The sequence below is a fragment of the Lepisosteus oculatus genome, chromosome 3, assembly GCF_040954835.1.
Source record: "Lepisosteus oculatus isolate fLepOcu1 chromosome 3, fLepOcu1.hap2, whole genome shotgun sequence".
Taxonomy (NCBI): domain Eukaryota; kingdom Metazoa; phylum Chordata; class Actinopteri; order Semionotiformes; family Lepisosteidae; genus Lepisosteus; species Lepisosteus oculatus.
In genome coordinates this window covers 43303781-43321287 of record NC_090698.1, presented here as the reverse complement: position 1 = coordinate 43321287, position 17507 = coordinate 43303781, and the positions used below count along the sequence as shown (strand labels likewise).

Below are 17507 nucleotides of genomic sequence, written 5' to 3'. Positions count from 1 at the left end.
TTTAGTTGGTTTGGTTGTCTTTCCACTTTTTCTGTATGTATGCTACATTTTCTATTTTCCAGTCACTGGATATCAGCTCCATCTTGAGTGACTGTTAAAAAAGATCTATTTTTGGTATATGAATAACTTCTCTCTTTCCTTCAATGGACTAGTCCGAATACCCTCAAGACATGAAGATTTGTTTATGAGCTCCTACCATATGTAACACTGTCTTGTTTATGATAAAACTTTTTAAAGAAGATCTTTTTTTTTTCTTCAACATAAGTCATGATGCCAGTTTCTTCATTGGTAAACACTCTTTCTTATTCCTGAGCTTATGACAGAAAACATTTAAAAGTTTACCTGATTTTTTAAGCCTCTCAGGTAAAAATATTGCCTACAGCACTGAACAATGCCTGTCTGTGATCAAGCCAGTTATCAGCACCTAAGGGTTTCCAAGCCAAGGGTGTGAACACAGGCTCAATAAAAGGAAAACAGGTTTTGCTTCATTTAGTCAAAGTCGCTGAAGAGTGAACAACCTGAACCTTTGCAGCAGCAGCATGTGTTGTGCCAGCTTCTCAACATGGACAAGGCTTTGGCTCTGAAAGAAAAAATGAAGAGCTGCACAAAACTGAAAAAGGAGCACCTGAACCCTAAAACTTGGATGAAAGATGAAAATGTGAAAGGATTTAAAGATTTTGTACTGCGCAAGGAGTCAGATACGCAGAAAGACACAAGTTTTGACAATGCAGAGATGTGTAAGTGATTCATTTTAAAGTTAAAAATCTGACCTGAGTAATATTTTTTAGGTAATAGGAAAAGTTTTTCGGTGAATTATCCACTAACCTACAGTATATATAAAATAAAAGACTGGATACACGGACCTCATGCTGCGTGTACATAAATCGCATACAATAGATGTATTCTGTGTGAGTCTCGAGCACACAGAAGGACATAAAACTGTAACAGTCTGATTTTCATTCAACAATTGATGTATCAAATATGCCGAGGATTGCAATGAAACATTGGAATGTTCTTTTATATGAAAATGTGCAACAAAACAAAATACTGTTCCCTTTTAATATTTGTATGCTTCTCTACAATTTACTTACTAACAACTTATTATTATTACTATTACTGCCTGGACACTCCGATTTAATAATTAATTTGGTGTAGTACGTGGAGATTTTTTCTTCTTCTACTGTTTGCACTATTGCAGCACTACCCAACACATTGTAAAAGTGCGTGAGAAAGACAATGTTTGTTAAAGGCAGACACAGACGTGTACAGGGTTGGGCTTACTTATTGTGCGGCAGTCTTTCCACTGTGCTAAGCAGGATCCTTCCTCTCTGACCTGAGTAACTGTGGAAGGCATTTTTTTCTGAATTGTTGTCATCTTTTGTCATCTATCTATTTTCCATGCATGTTCAATAATTTTGTTCTGATTGCTATTAAATTAAGATTTAATCTTAGTTAATTTGAGCTAGTTAAATAAATTAGCTCTAACTTAATTCACTCTAGTTAAATTTGAGCTAATTTAATTAGATGTGGAATTAACTTAATAAATTCAATTTAATTAATTTAATGAAAATTACGAAGAAGAGCACGTAACAAGTCTTATATTTTAAAACAGAATTAAAATAAGTTCTAACTGGCAGAAAGGGTTCAACCATATAATAGGAAATCTGAGCGTTTAGAAGACAAGTTTATAAGGCATGTGTTGCCTCTACTCACCTGTTCTTCTGGAGCAGAGATGTGCACATGAGCATGGGTGTCTTCAGCTCATGCTGGAGCTCACTTTTTTATCTCTGCTGCAGTGCTTGACATTGAGAGGGAGTACTTAGAAGCAGCTAAAAAAAATGATGTAGCAACGATGAAACTCCTTGAAAAGAATGTCAATGTCAACACAAGAAATATGGTAAGTGCTCTGACCAAAGACCTGTAAGAAATGAAGGACAAATTACCCCATTATACTTACTTGCTAGCTTATTGATCATCTAACCTTGTCCAGCTATTCTCCCAATGATATCCTAGGGATTCTGCTTTGATAACACAGCTTGATATATTTTACCACACTCCTTTAAAAAAGTACATCTTCCATTTTCACTCCTGACCACATTTTCACTTATTGTCTTTTAGCTCCATATACCACAAAAGATTAAAAACTTGATCCCTTGAGAGTAAGTATTCTGGCATCCCTCACACACAGACTACATGTTGGGCAGGTTAAAAAGGAGCAAAAGGCAGAATCCCCCGTGTTTACTCTGTACTGACAGGTCACGTCATGTTTTCTTCCCCAGGCCGATCGCTGTTGTTCTTTGCTCGTTTGTTTTCCAGCATGACCGCACTGCCCTCCACTATGCCACTGCTGGGAAGAACAAGGAAGCCGTGGAAGTTCTGCTGCACCGGAGAGCGAAGTTGGACATGGCTGACAAGGTGAGTGGCGTGGGCCTGCTTCTGGAAATAACGACCTCTTGTCAGGCAAGGGAAGAATATTGTCAATTAATATTACAAAATCATTGCTAATTTTATTTAACTGATGTTTTTGTTTATGCAAAGTAACTTATATTTTCACCCATTTATACTGCAGTTTTTTTCCTTTGTACTGTATATATTTCTGTTTCTATAAGCCGTCATCAGAAATGGTCATTGAAAACCACAACAAAACAACCCCTCTCTCCCACTCCTCACCCTCCACGGCAGCCCACACCTAAAGAGACAAAAAAAATGTATTGATCAAAAAGCCTTTGGCCGTAGCATCGATTGAGATGAAGAATATAAAAAAATGTATAGAAATTTTAAAATAACAATTTCACCAAGAGAGCTGCTGGCAATGTACATTTGACAACATGTATACGAGCTGTAGAACCTTCCAGAAATAAAATGTCCAATAACCAAAAGGCCCAACGACACCCTGAGAGAGTACCACTATATTTGTCTGTGCAGCCATAGTATCTGCTAGCCTTGAAAATACCTATTTCACAAATTACATTTGGGCATTGTACTGAAACAATTTCAGTAAAGTATCTTGCTCATAGGTAAAAAAAGGTACAGTGTCTCACCTTGGATTTGAACCCACAACTTTCCAGTGAATTCCAAAACCCTACCCACTGCTCTACTCCACTGCCTGGGAGGAGCCAGAAAAATCCGAAGTGGTGTAAAACCCTCAGTTTTGGAGTCGTAGCAACTCCTGTTGTCCCTTATATGACCTTCATGTGGTTTTAAATGTTCCTGCTTTTAAATCCACAGTATGGAGTAACATCTCTTCACCTAGCCGCATGGTTCGGCAGCCTGGACATAATGATGCTGCTGGTCCAGGGGGGAGCAGACCAGAAGATTGAAAATCAGGTAAGACTCATCGGTTGAGTCACTGAAACGTTCTTACCTGTTTGCCTAAATAGAAGAATGCACATTTACAGGTATAGTATTTAGTAAGTGAACTGCCATTCTAGAGAACAGAGCAGATCCTGAACAGCTAACATTAAAACATATCCCCCGGTCTTAGAGATTTCAGAGCCCACTGTACGTCATTTAGTACAAGAAGGCAGTGTATCTCTTATGTTTCTATTGAAACCGGTGAAAATAGCCACGTGGAGAGCAGTATGAGCACTGCAGTCAGTGCTAGCTGCCATAACTATGACCTGTTATGTGCTGAACAGGATTCCCAAGCCACAGCACTCATCAGAATTATATGGTCTCCTGTCAAATAGTGACCCCTAATGGTTTGTGGTGGCTATGTGGTCTAGCATAGTTCTGTTTTGGATCCTTCAATGTCATTCCTATCATTATGAGGCAGAATTCTCCAAAGTGTAGGATTTTTCACCCACTAATAGGAAACGTGAGCTGGGATTAGACCATCCTGACATTAGGTTTACTCGGTCCTGTTAATGTTGCAATAGTAATCTTACTAGTACAAGAGGAACCACAGGCTCAGGCATTTGGTGCCTGTGTGTGGCTGAGGAGCCAATGGTATGTGATTTTGACTGCCTTTAAGTCAGAATCCCCCCTAGTAGATTGCAAGGCCTCTGTGAGCTGGCAGTGTTGCTGATGAGAGCTTCATCTGCCCTCACATTTATTTTCCAGCCTTTTTGTTGTCTTCGTAAAATATAAAAGCCAAACACCCTCTTTGTGCAAATACAAGGGTTGCGGTGAACAGATTTGTTTAAGAATTGTCAATTGATAATTCCAACCCAGGAGCCTAAAAAGGGAGATTAGGAATTTTATTTTATTGGGGGAAAAGTCTTATTGGAAAAACTAGGCTTTTGAGCCATCTGTCAGTTTGGCTTGCATGTGTTAGAACCTCAGTTAATCCAAGCACTGGAGTTTTAGGTTTACATAGTCTGCATTGTTTATATTGTCATGTGTTTCAATTGGCCGCCTCAAGGAAGTAGGATCTGCAGACTCTAATTGTGACCCATTACTTGTCATAAAGTAAATACAGCTCATCACCGGCCTGCTAAACACAAGTGATTAGGGGGAACTTGTAAGAATGAACTTCTGTTGTTCACAACAAGGGTTAAAAATTCATCTTTACTTCACTTTAAAACAGCTTTTAGTTCAGAATACCACCTTGTTTGTAATTCACCGGGATAATTTAATTGTTTAGCTTTTTGATGCAGTATATACAAATGTGATAGAAAGAAAAATATTGCAGTTTTCTTTATCATTTTCTTGTCTGTTCTAATACCCAAATGTTGCTCGTTGAGATCCCTTTAGAGGCTCTCATATTGCTTTGAGGAATTGCAACAAAATATTCTAGTCAGGAAGAGAGCTGTTGAAATGAAATTCACATTAAAAAAACACCCAGGAAAGATCACAGGAGGTAGCAAAGCTTCTTCATTCAGTCAATACACTTCCAAAGCAGTGAGTAACTACAAGACGATGACAAAGTTACATTATTCAAACAGCAATATAATACAATCTCACTCAATAACTGAGCCAGTTTATTTCAGCATTACGTGATAAGACTGTGAGCCAACACCCCAAACCAAAGACAACCAAATTGCACCACAAATCAGACAACACTGCTATACCCATTGGAATACACAGCCAAACACAACACAAAGCTTGAATGCTACTAGAATGCTACTACACACTCTGACTGAGTATCTGACCAGAGTAAGAAACAACAAAGAGAAACAGAGCCTGATTTTGTACAGACTCCATTACCAACACCTGGCCATAGAAAGTGTGCAACATAGGCAGACCTGGTTACCTAGAGAGAACAGACTCAGTGATTTCAGCCTGGCCATAGAGCAACAAAAAACAAACACTGTCTGCTGCTGTCATGGCTACACTCCTCACTGAAGAAGCGACAGGAAACAATGGGCAACGTGCTCTCCAATGCTCCAGTGCAGTAATGATTGTCACTATTTATGAAAACAAGCCTTAAAGGTTTGTATTTCTTTTTTTTTCTACTAAGGAAGGGATGAACATCATGCACTGTGCTGCTATCAACAACCACAGAGACATTGTTAAATACATCGTCGATGACTTACAAATGAAAAAGTTGGACAAAGAAGACAAGGTAACACTGTATTCAGTACAGGTCACCCCAGTCTCAGTAGTGTCAGGGCAGGAAGAGTCCATTCAGAAAAGAGTTTAGCCATGTGGTTCTTGGGATAATGGGTTTTCAGCCTTTTCAGACTGTAGAAATCCCCATCAAGAAATGTCTGTTGATAAAGACACTAATGTAAACACATATGTCAAGTCCATCCATCCATTTTCTAAATGCTTTACCCAATACAGGGTTGCAGGGGAGCAGGAGCCTATCCTGGCAAGCAACAGGCAAATGGTAGGACTTGGAAAGGATACCCATCTGTCCCAGGGCACACACAGACACAAACACACACTGACATCAGGGCCAGTTTTCCCAGAAGCCAGTTAACTTACTTGTTTATGGACTATGGAAGGAAACCAGACCACCAGGAGGAAACCCATGGAAACATGAGGAGAACATACAAACTCCACACAGATAGCACCCCAGGTCCAAACTCAGGGCAACAGTGCTGCGAGGCAGCAATGTTAACTACTGTGCATCCATAACACCCCTTTTGTATTTAAAAAATAAATAAAAGAATAACTGGACATCAATAGGACCACTCCAGGTCAGATCCACTGTGTGAAATGTTAACTGTTTCTTGTGACCTCCTGGACAGTCATTGGGGACACCTGGGTATCCCCAGACCTCTGGCTGTGTCAGTTTTCACCAGAAAAACACTTTTTATTGCTGTTATTTCTGTGTTCTGTTGTATCTCCTATTTTTCTTCTTTTGTTAAGAAAAACACTGGAAGGACTAATGATTTTCATGCATCACCTGTCCCTCTATTCAGATTCAATTGCAAATACAATTGCAGGAGGTATACTGCTCTCTTACAACACTGACTCACAAATATCTGAAAAAGCGATAGGGGTTTCTGTTGAGTAGCATGCCAAGCCAAAACACATCCAACCCCTGCAGCTCTAAACCAATTGTATACTACTCCTTGGAGAGTTCCAGTCACAATCGACTAATAATGTAGTCTTGAAATGGCAAGATATGGCTTACAGGGCAGAACCTGTGTAGAGTACATGTGTTTTTATTGGCTGAGACACTCAGGAGAACCCACTTACCTTTTTTTAAAATGTGCTGCAGTTGAGTCTAATAATCTACAAATATGAAAGAACACACTGTGTACAGAAAGTTTGTTGATGGGGTGATGTGGTAAAAATCTAATTACAGTACCTATTATTAATTTGCATGGTCTATGTCTCATGTTTACAATATTTCCTGCTCTCACACTGAAAGGATTTCTCTGTTGAAATTATCTTTGTATTTCATCTTTTTGCCAATTAAGCCAAGACTGGTTGAAATACTTTTTAATGCTGCTGATTGAAACTGACTTACAGAAGGATGGGTGTCTGTCACACAAATACCTTTCATTGAATGGAGTTTGGAAGACAACAACCCCATTCAATCTGCTTGTCAGTAATTTGCAATCTCTCCTGATGTTACCCCTTCTCCTAAAACACTATAAATACCAGACGTATCTCACATACATCTTTTGCATCCCACACCCACCCTATCTCCACCTCTCTCTGCATGGGGGTCCAAGCCTCCTCGGCCTCTGGCCAGGAGGTCAGCCCTCAGCCATGCAGGTTAAGCCAAATTTTCACTAAACACTCCATAATCCTTTTAGGACACTTTATTCTTGGGTGTTGTCATTGCAAGTGAAACACCATTAGTTTGATTTTGTTTATAAATGCATCACTATCACTGAATTTCTGTGCACGGCGAGATGTGTTCCACCTGTGATCTCACATTGTAACAGAACATTGCTTTCCCAGTCAGGGAAGAGACCATTTCACCTGGCAGCAGAGCATGGCAGTCTGGAAATGCTCCAGATGATGATGGAAAAGGAATATGAGATGGACACAATGACAGGGGACCTGGTCAGTCATTACTTACTCTAACCAGAACAGTTTATTAAGGGATTTTGCAATGAATGCAGATGTTTTGATTAATTCAAACAAATCTTTCATACAAGCTGAAGAAAGAACAGGAACATAGGATGTTGTAAAAATTAAATACAAGCAAAATGTGTGTATGTAGTGTTTTTATCAATGCAAGCTCATTTTTGCATTTGTGTTCCCTGTATTTCAGAATGGCAACACACCGTTGCATCTAGCAGCTAAAAACGGACATTTAGATGTCATTGAACTGCTCCACCACAACTATCAAACCCGAAATGAAGTTAATAAGGTAACTGTGGTGTGTTTATTCGTTTTTATTTGAATTGATATGGCTACACTGGACATTACTCCTTTTTCATTTCCTCCAGTATTGCATGTCTTGTATGTTATGTACTGTATATATTTTAGCGAGACGGGGTCAGCGAGGATGCAGACAGAAATTCAGGCTCTTGTTGGAATGGAAACTGCTCTTTATTGCTGGCACAGCAGCAAAGACAGCGTAACCAGGCTATAACACACTAGGGTCACTTGGGGTACAGGTACATACAGTAGGTATAGGGTGCTTAAGTGGGTACAGGTATAAAAGGGTGTAAACCAGGGATATCTATTTATATGACAACCCAACAGCTCACAACAATGTGCAACCACACCAGATGGTCAACCATCGCTGGCCAGTAGCCCTCAGTCCCCCCTTTGGTTCCTCCTCCCAACCTGCCCTTCGCTGCACACCTCAGCTGGGTGCTCTTCCAGGCCAGGCGAGGGCGCCACAATCTAAAAACATCTCAGGAAAACGGAAGGCTCTTTCTGGATGGAAGAAGAAGAACACTGCAGTAGGGCAGGCTTGTGTGTTTTTCCCGAGGAACGCAGACATAGCGTTGGGTGTCTACTGATCAGTGCATTTACCTTGTCAACCCCCCAAGGCTGAGGAGACTGCCCTCTACTTGGCTGCTGATGGAGCTCATGAAGAATGTGTGGAGGCTCTGCTGAAAGCTGGATGTGACCCCAATATTGCGACCAAAGTAAGATTATCAGTTATCTTTGTAAAACTTTGCATCTAGACCACAAAGCTTCAGTTTAGCCTCATATGACCACACAACTTTTTACCACATATTTTCAGTGTCATTTGATGCGCTTTGTTTCAATGTGAGATTTGACACGGGTTTCTCACGCTGACGTTCTAGCTTGTGACTGGGATACTGCTGACTCACAGCCATTTTCTCCATCTCAGCCCTGAACTCTGCACCTTTTTAAAAGTCGCTGTTTGCCTCACAGTGGCATTCCTATTCTCCTCCTTATGCAGCTGCTCAGTTTGGAGGAAAAGTCTGATCTGGGCAGTGTCTGGAGTGAAGCTGGGCATATTACCTAGAGTACTTAAATAATTTTCTTTCTTCTTATTTCTCCAGGCTAACCACAGTGCTTTGCATGCAGTGTCAGAAAAGGGTAATACGCCTTTAGTGAATCTTCTCATCGAAAATGGGGCTGACATGAACTGTCAAAACGAGGTGATATATATTTGGTTGTATAATTTAGTGCATTGTAAAAACATGTACTCTCTCCTGCAGCACTGGGGCCCTGGGTTTAATTCCGGGGGTGCTATCTGTGTGGAGTTTGTATGTTTTCCCTGCATACTGTACATGTGTGTTGGTGCTCCAGTTTCCTCCAACAGTCCAAAGACATACTGGTAGGTTAACTGGATTCTAGGAAAATGTACCCTGGAGTGGCTGTGTGTATCTTGTGATGGACTGGCATCCCGTCCAGGGTGGACCCTGTCTTGGGCCTGTTGGTTTCCGGGATAGGCTCCTTTTTGGTTGGATGCACTATTACCAGATAGGTTTCATGTCTTTTTTAAGGGCCATTTTTCTTTTTTTGTTTTGTGTAAAACATTAAGGTAATGTGATAGGACAGCTGTCTGCATCCTTGGTCTTGGAATACCACAATTCTGCAGGTTCCATAGGTCATTGTGTATAGGCAATGAATAGAACCCTGTCAATTATGTTTGTTGAAGTGGTTCAGACTACTTGGAATGAAAAGCCTGAAGACTATATAGAAGAAGGTCAAATATCTTAAATGGAAAAAACTGAGATTTACTGACTAAAGAATAGACCAGGGGAGAGACCTGGAGAATGCAGGTAATGGCATCCATCTTATAGAGAGTTGTGACTGGCAGCTGCTTACCCAAAACTGGGATTTCTTATCAATCTTTGTGAACTACTTACTTAGGTCTCTTACTCATTTTTGGTTTACTTAATACTGGACTACAAAAGGATTAAATAACACACGATTACATCTCAAGGAATACATAAGGAAGTTCCTTATTGGTATTTGGACACTTGGTCTGACATGGTTCCAGGAGCCTCAGAATCAAAATCCATGCTGTGTGGGGAGCACACAGCCAATGGCAGTTTGATCTGCCATTAACCTTATCAATGAACCAATTCATATAGAGTATTATTATGGTTCTAACATGTATACTGTTTCACACTAGCTAACTCTTTACCATATTTGAACACACTGCTTGTAGTAAACAACATCAGTTTCAGTAGTTAGGTTAAGATGCGAATGAATGTGAGAGAGAGAGATGAGATATGCAGAGTGTATTTGGTGTAATTTGTCTGGGTGAGGGACTGGCAGACTAACTGTTAAGATGTTGCTGCCCAGACCTCCTGTCTCATTGTGAGGACTGAGCCAGGGAGTAGCTGCATTGATGCAGACGGGGGGTAGCAGGAGGGATACGAGAGGAATGTTCTACAGGATATCCCGGGTGCAAGATTTACAGTATGTGAATGGGCGAGCAGAAGTGTGCGAGATTAGGTTTTATACATTAACATTAATGTATGAACACCTATAAAGAGAAACTCTATAACCTTTAACGCAGAATGATCTGACTTTTCCATTCTGAATGTCTTCATTTTTTGTTTCAGCAAAAACTGGCTCCCATCCACCTGGCTGTTAAGAATAGCCACATCCCTGTCATACACACACTGATTAAGTCTGGCTGTGATGTTAATGTCACCGATGATGTAAGTGTTATCAGCACAAAGAAGATGTTATGATCTTGAAGAAGTGAGATGAAGGATCTGAAATCTCATTCAGTTAGAATGCAATATTTCCAATGTCAGGTTACCGTTTTAGAAATTAAAAGTAAGGTGTAGAGAAATGTAGAGAGAATCCAGAGAAATTAAAATGTCTCTAGGTCTTGAAGAGCAATATAATGCTATTTCTTTAGCAGACACTTGTGATAAGAATTGCCGTTTCTGTAGGGATTTTGCCTCGGACTCTCAGTATTAGATATTGAATAATTTAAACAAATGGCTTAATGAATGTTTTCTACAGAGGAGGCAAACTGCTCTTCACATTGCTGCAGAGCTGGGAAAGCCAGACATCGTGGAGATGATACTTAAAGCTGATAGTGACCTTACAATGCAGGACAAGGTAAAAGAGAACTGGGTTAAAGCAGAAAAAACATAATTTTGGTAGCAAATATTTTGGCTTTCATTGGCCCTTGCTTTTCCTCTGTATTTGTTTCTGTTTTACCTTTCTTCTAATATCTCTTCCATTTCTTGTAGCAATAATCCCGAAAAAGAATGACTTTTAAGTTGATTAAGATGATCAGTAACCTTTCTGATTTTTAAAGCACTTTAAACACATCCAAAGACAGGATGTAAATAGCTCTTGATCTTAGGTGTCTGTATTTTTTTAGGTGGGGGGGCAATACTTTATTGGTCATGTGTGCTGTCATGAAGCGCTTTGGTGCCACGTAGGATTGCACGTCTTCTTTTGAAGTAACCAGCAAAAAGCCAGAAGCATAGAGAAAAGTCAGGAACAGCACCATGCATTTTCATCCTTTTAGTTCAATGCGAACATAAATGTCACTCACTCAACTCTGAATGCATGTTTCAGAAGGGATTTTTGTTAGAATAATTATTCTGCATGGCAGATAGCTCCCTGAGTAGTAACATAAAAAGAAAATCAACAGCACAACTTAACCATATATTATGCAATTAAGCCCTGCCTGAAACAAGCTTTTACAGTACATACGGTACTATATTATGAATGCACAACATACTGTATTGCCTTCCAGTAATTTATTAGGTATTACCATATATTTATTTCATGAATTTTCATAAAGGATGTTGTGCAACCAGTATCAAAAATAAAATCACAAGGCTTATCAGTCACTTTAACTAACCTTCAGTGTATTAAATGTGTTGGGCATCATATCAGTAACCTTTCTGATTTTCTAGAGCACTTAAGACACATACAAGGCTCTGTGATTGCTGAAAGCCTAACTTCTTACTTTCTATAGTAACATTCTGCAGCTATTGTGTGAGGAAGTAGTTCAGGTGGGTAGCTGCGTCAGCATGCGTAGGCTGCAAAGGAACAAGTAATAGGTTTATTCCATGCTGAAAAAAAGAAGAAAGAGAACACAACGTTTCGGCCGTGGAGCCTTCTTCAGGTGTGAGAGAGACAGGGCAGTAGGCAAAGGTAAAGTAGCGGGAGAACAAAGGTTGGGAGGGAGGAGGAGTGAGAGGCGGGAGCAGGGGACAGAAAGAGAGGCCAATCAAGAGGTGTGAAGTCAGAATGGGTGCAGAGAGGTGTGAAATGAAACTTCCAATGAATGGAGAAAATTTAAAAGAACAGTAATCTGTCGTTAAGGGAAGGGAGAATGTGTGATCCTAACTGCAGAATAATTTTAGTTTCGGTGGTCTTTCTGATGTATGAGTTCGGAAAACCATCTTTGAGAACACAGACGGAGAGATTAGAGTGGTCGTGGCCGTCAGAGGTGAAATGAGAAACAATGGGCTTGGAGAGATCTTTAATCTTCACAGCCCTGACGTGTTCTCTGAAGCGGTCTCCGAGTCTCCTTCCTGTTTCTCCAATGTAGATGGCTGGGCATTTACTGCAAGAGATACAGTAAATAAGGTTGCTGGAGGTACAAGATGCTGTCTGGGTGATCCGGAATTGTCCTGAAGGGCCTTGAATGAGTGTGGTGGTGGCTGTGTACTTGCAGGTGATACAGCGAGCTCTGTTGCAAGGGAAAGTGCCTGGTGTGGATGGTTGTTGAGGGCGGTCAAGGGAGCTGTGAACAAGGAGGTTACGCAGATTAGGTGGTCGGCGATATGAGATGATAGGGCGATCGGAAAAGAGGGCCCCAATGGAGGGATCATCCTGTAGGATGGAAAAGTTCTGGTTAATGGTCCTGGGGATAGGAAGTGTGTTAGGGTGGTAAGGAAGCACCAAGGGAATGCGGTTGTTACGGCGGGAGTTCCTGATCGGGTTGATGGTCCGGGGGGTGTTTTTGGCTCGGGCAAGGGCCCTGTCAATCACACTGCTGGGGTATCCCCTGTTGATGAAAAATGAGTACATTTCGAGGGCTTGGTTCTCGAAGTCGATGTCGTCACTGCATAGTCGTCGTAACCTAAGGAACTGTGAAAAAGGAAGAGAGTTTTTAGTGTGGTTGGGGTGAAATGAGCTGTACAGGAGGTAGCTGTGTGAATCCGTGGGTTTGTAATAAACTGAAGTGGACAGTCGGGGGTAGTTGATAGACAAGTGGATGTCTAGAAACGGAAGAGTGGTGGAAGATATGTTAACCGTATATTTGAGGGACGGGTGGAAGTTGGTGAAATGGTGCAGGAAGAACTCAAGCTGATCGTTGGAGCATGTGGCGGCACCGACGCAGTCATCAATATATCGTTTGTAGAGGTCAGGGACATAGCCAGTGTAGGAGGCGAAGAAGCATTCTTCTACCCAGCCGACAAAAATGTTGGCATAGCTGGGTCCCATTCTGGTGCCCATGGCAACTCCACTGACCTGTTGGTAAAAAAGATTATTGAAAGAGAATGCGTTCAGTGTGAGGACCAATTCTGCAAGGCGTACCAGGGTGTGGGTGGGTGGATCAAGCACTGTGTGTTTGTCCAGCGTGTGCTTGAGGGCTGTTAGGCCGTCATTATGGGGAATGACAGTGTACAGAGATGTGATGTCCATGGTAAAAATGTGGCATTCGGTACCCTGAAATTGGAAATCATTGAAAAGTTGGAGCGCGTGGTTGGTGTCTTTGATGTATGAGGGAAGATCTTCAACCAGCGGTCTCATGAGGCTGTCGAGAAAGGCTGAGATGTAAGTAGTTGGACAGTTACATGCTGATACGATGGGGCTTCCAGGGGTGTCCGGTTTGTGGATTTTGGGGAGGAGGTAAAATTGAGATACCTGTGGATGTTCCATGATGAGCCGGCAGAATTTACAGAATTGCCTGGATCCTATTCCTTTGAGGTGTAGGAAGCAGTATCCTTTTAGTACAGAGATTTCTCTGTGTGTCCTGGTACAGATAATCACATTTCCAATAGGCTTAGTCCGAGGGCTGTAGTGTCTTTATAGATTGATTATGGATGATGGTTTGCTGGATAAGTGACTTGTTTTGTCTTTCCAGAACATTTGATCAAAGATCATATTTTTCACATGGTGTGCACATAAAATGTGTAGGTTCATTATTCATCAGTGTGCTATGCCATTACAATCATTTTCTGCGTTGTCCCCCAACCATACCCATGTAATGTTTGAACCTGAGCAGTAAATATTCTATCTACTGTGGGTTAATTTAATCCAATGAGCAGAATTGAGCAGATTCAAATGAGCAGATACAGTACTATTTTCTTTCCCACTGCATGCGTGGCACATTTCCAGTGATTTCTCTCCACAGTAGTCCATAGCTTGACACAAAATAGTCACTGAAGGTTTTTCAGACTGATTAAACTTACTAAATAACTCTTTATGATGGTGCTTATGATGGTATTGTTCGATGCTTTGAACTCATTCCTCATTCATGGTTTTTTTCTGTTGCTAACAGAGCAAATTAAGAGTGGCAAACGCTGGTCTTTCAGCTACAGTTAGCACTCAGTGTTACTGTGAAGGGTTCATTGCATACTGTACATGCCTTGGTTTTTGCAGAGATCCTTCCTGTAACCTTTATGTCTTCCTACAGCAAGGTAAAACTGCACTGGGTGTAGCAGCCAGGGGAAATGCAGTGATTATTGTGGACATGATCATAAAAGCAGAGAGGTACTACGCGTGGAAAAAGGTACATGAATGATGAGAGGACATACAGTATCATTGGCCTTTGAGTCTCGTATGGCGATCCGAGTTCAGAACTCTATAGCTTCTTTTTGACTCCCGTGCATATAGGCCCATGTTTGAGTGTCTGAGTGAAAATCGACAGGTTCTGGTTCAGCTTATCGGTAAGTGAATAAATTGTGACCTTTTTCCCAGTGGGAAGCGAAAATGTTCTGCATGTTGCAGGAAGCTAACCAGTGGGCATTGGCTGCTAAATTTCAAAAACAAATTTGCACCATGTAAAAGTCTTCATGTGAGCACATCCTGTAATAGCAATTTTACCAGCAAGATGACTCAGAATGGATTTTAAAATTGTTCTTTGAACAATTGAGGTGGATACATAAATATGCCTTTGTTTGAGAAGCCTTTCAATCCCACTCACTTCTCTTGATTGTAAATTGGGTGTCCTTTCTCAAAGTAGTAGGGCAGGAAATAACGAGATTTGATTATCCTTTCAGACACATGCTGAATCTAATGAAACCCTTCACTATGAATCTCCGCTGACATTTAAATTAGACCACAAAGCAGAGACCAAGCAGATCCGCGCTACAATTTGGAATCTTGCCTACAACTTATTAAAGCCTAACGACTGGAAGAAGTTGGCACGACACTGGGATTTTACTGACCAGCACATAGCAGACATTGAAGAGCAATGGACAGGTAAGAGACCACCATTCACCCTGCTTTAATGTTTAAACAAAACATGAATATTGTGCTGTCCTTGTGAATCAAGAAGGTATTAAAAAAATGAAAATGTTCATGAATCTTTCAACTATTTAAAAAGACATTGTGTACTAAAAAGTAATTGAAATTATTACCATATACCACACATTCAAAAAGAAAGCATTCCTATCAGTGAGTCTTGTATATTTCAATTAAATACACTGAACCTGGTAGTGTTGCTGCAACATGTAGATGAGTTGGAATGCATCCCAGAAATGCTGTGAAGACATTATTGAAGTAATTCTAAATGTTAATTAAAAAATAAACAGATCTTTTATTTATTTGTACAACAAAGCTGCTGGTCAAATATGGACAGTGCTCAATCTAGCTATCTGAACTTTGTCTTTTTTTAAATACTTGAGGGATGTCAACATTTATCAGAGTTTTAACTAATGTACAGTGCACTCTTGTTAATACACCCAAATCCTTTTGTGCCAGTCATAAATGACGTCTGAATTGAATTAAGGGTTTTATTGCTTTCTACAGGATGTAAATAAACATTTAATAAATGCAGAAACATGAAAACTGCAGCCATTTTATTTTCTATTTTAGGACCGAAGAGTTACCAGGAACATGGACACCGGATGATATTAATCTGGCTACATGGAATCCTGATAACAGACAAGAGTCCTGGTAAAGAACTCTATGAAGCCCTGGTTTCTATAGGAAGTAAAAGTGTGGCAGGTAAGTTTCATTTACACTGCAGAATAAGGCATATTATACTTAAACCCACTCGGCATTTAAAAAGCATTTTTTGTATGTGTAGCTTTTGTGAAGCCTTTTTGAAGCTGTTCTCCTCCCCACTGTAAGATGATGTGTGGTGAGCATACTGGTGCACTATGACTGCCGTCACATCCAGGTGGGGGGTACACATTGTTGGTGGTGGAGGAGTATCCAATAAATTGCCTTAATTGCCCTAAATGCAAAAGTTTGAAAAAAAATGATAATACATTTTAAAATCTTACCTGAGGCATTGAATGCACATGCATATTAACAACACCTGTAAATAGTTTTGAGAAAAGTGTCCAGAAAAGAGCTGCAGTATATAAGTATAAGGAATTATCATTATCACTAGCTTAAAAACAAACATAAAACATCTCCTTTAAACATATGTCATAATGAATGGCCCCTCTGCAATGTTGTTCATTATTAATGTTCTAGATCATCTAGATCATTAAAAGTTCTTTCTTCTGAGGACTCCGAATTCTTTAAAAATTCACACATAATGGAAAACAAGTTGGATCTTCTCTAACAGTTTTCACAATTTTTCCCTCTCCCTTTGTCCTTTTCTTAAACAAAGTGAGATAGACAACATTGTCGAGGTTTTTCCCAAACTCGCATTGCAAATTTATTTTAAGTTTGTTTTTAAATAATAAAAAGTGACCATTTATTTTCATGTGCTGGTAACAATGTTTCGAATGTTACCGAACATCAACAACCTCTTTATCTTCTTTTTCTTCAACAACATCCAGTAATTATAACACTATTTTGCATGGTAGAATTACATACTGTATTCAAATGCATTTTATTTTCAGTTTGCTTACACTGGACAAACTGAAAATATATAATTTGCTACAAATATATTCGTCTTGTGGGCTTATAAAAATAAAAGGCAAACCATGACAGTTTCTGGCTGAATTTGAAGTACACGGATTAGCAAAACAGCTGGTTATTCATAATTTTCTTGTAGAAAAGTAAAACAAGTCTTTAATGTTATTTTTCAGTGTTCACATTTACAACACTTGCAGTCTCCTTATATTTTACAGACATTGTATTTAAAGCTTATTAACTGAAGGCATTTGAACAAATTCATTTTTTTCTTCCAGACAAAATAAGAGCTGAAACTACTGGCAAAGAAATGAAGAAATGTACAGTTTCTTGACACCTCCCTGGGGAGCCCTAAAACCAACATACTCTGTTATGTAGGAGACGAAATCCATGGATATTATCTGAGTGGCAAAACTTTAACTGCAGGAGAAACAGTATTACTGCTGTAACTGGAAACCTAACACTTTCCTGTATTGCTACTACTAAAGTCTTCATGAGAGAAGTTTGATGGTACCGTCTTCCCTTGGACTATCTGTGACCAGCTAGAGAGCAGAGACACAACTCCGCAAGAATGTGTATGTTTTCATCCACTCTTGGAAGCTGCCATTAAACAGAAATCCCTTCAGTTCTTAATATAATTACTAATATAACTGAATCAATTTTTCATTCTTTAATTCTTAATCTACAAGGTAATCTAG

At 40.0% G+C, this 17507-nt stretch overlaps 1 protein-coding gene across 2 annotated transcripts; it reads left to right on the top strand.

Moving 5' to 3' along the window:
- Nucleotides 1-399: 399 nt before the first annotated feature.
- On the top strand, nt 400-17447 carry ankdd1b (ankyrin repeat and death domain containing 1B). 2 transcript variants are annotated; one of them, XM_015364265.2, is made up of 15 exons: nt 400-737; nt 1797-1897; nt 2317-2415; nt 3229-3327; nt 5402-5506; nt 7306-7410; nt 7622-7720; nt 8352-8450; nt 8835-8933; nt 10353-10451; nt 10765-10863; nt 14411-14506; nt 14997-15198; nt 15814-15945; nt 17088-17447. In XM_015364265.2, exons 1-15 carry the CDS (start codon nt 563-565, stop codon nt 17141-17143), a joined length of 1665 nt encoding a protein of 554 aa, XP_015219751.2. In that variant the 5' UTR covers nt 400-562; the 3' UTR covers nt 17144-17447. The 2 variants fall into 2 exon arrangements, with proteins under 2 accessions (XP_015219751.2, XP_015219760.2); XM_015364274.2 differs by lacking the exon at nt 1797-1897 and having other exon boundaries at nt 639-737.
- The last annotated feature ends 60 nt before the right edge of the window (nt 17448-17507 follow it).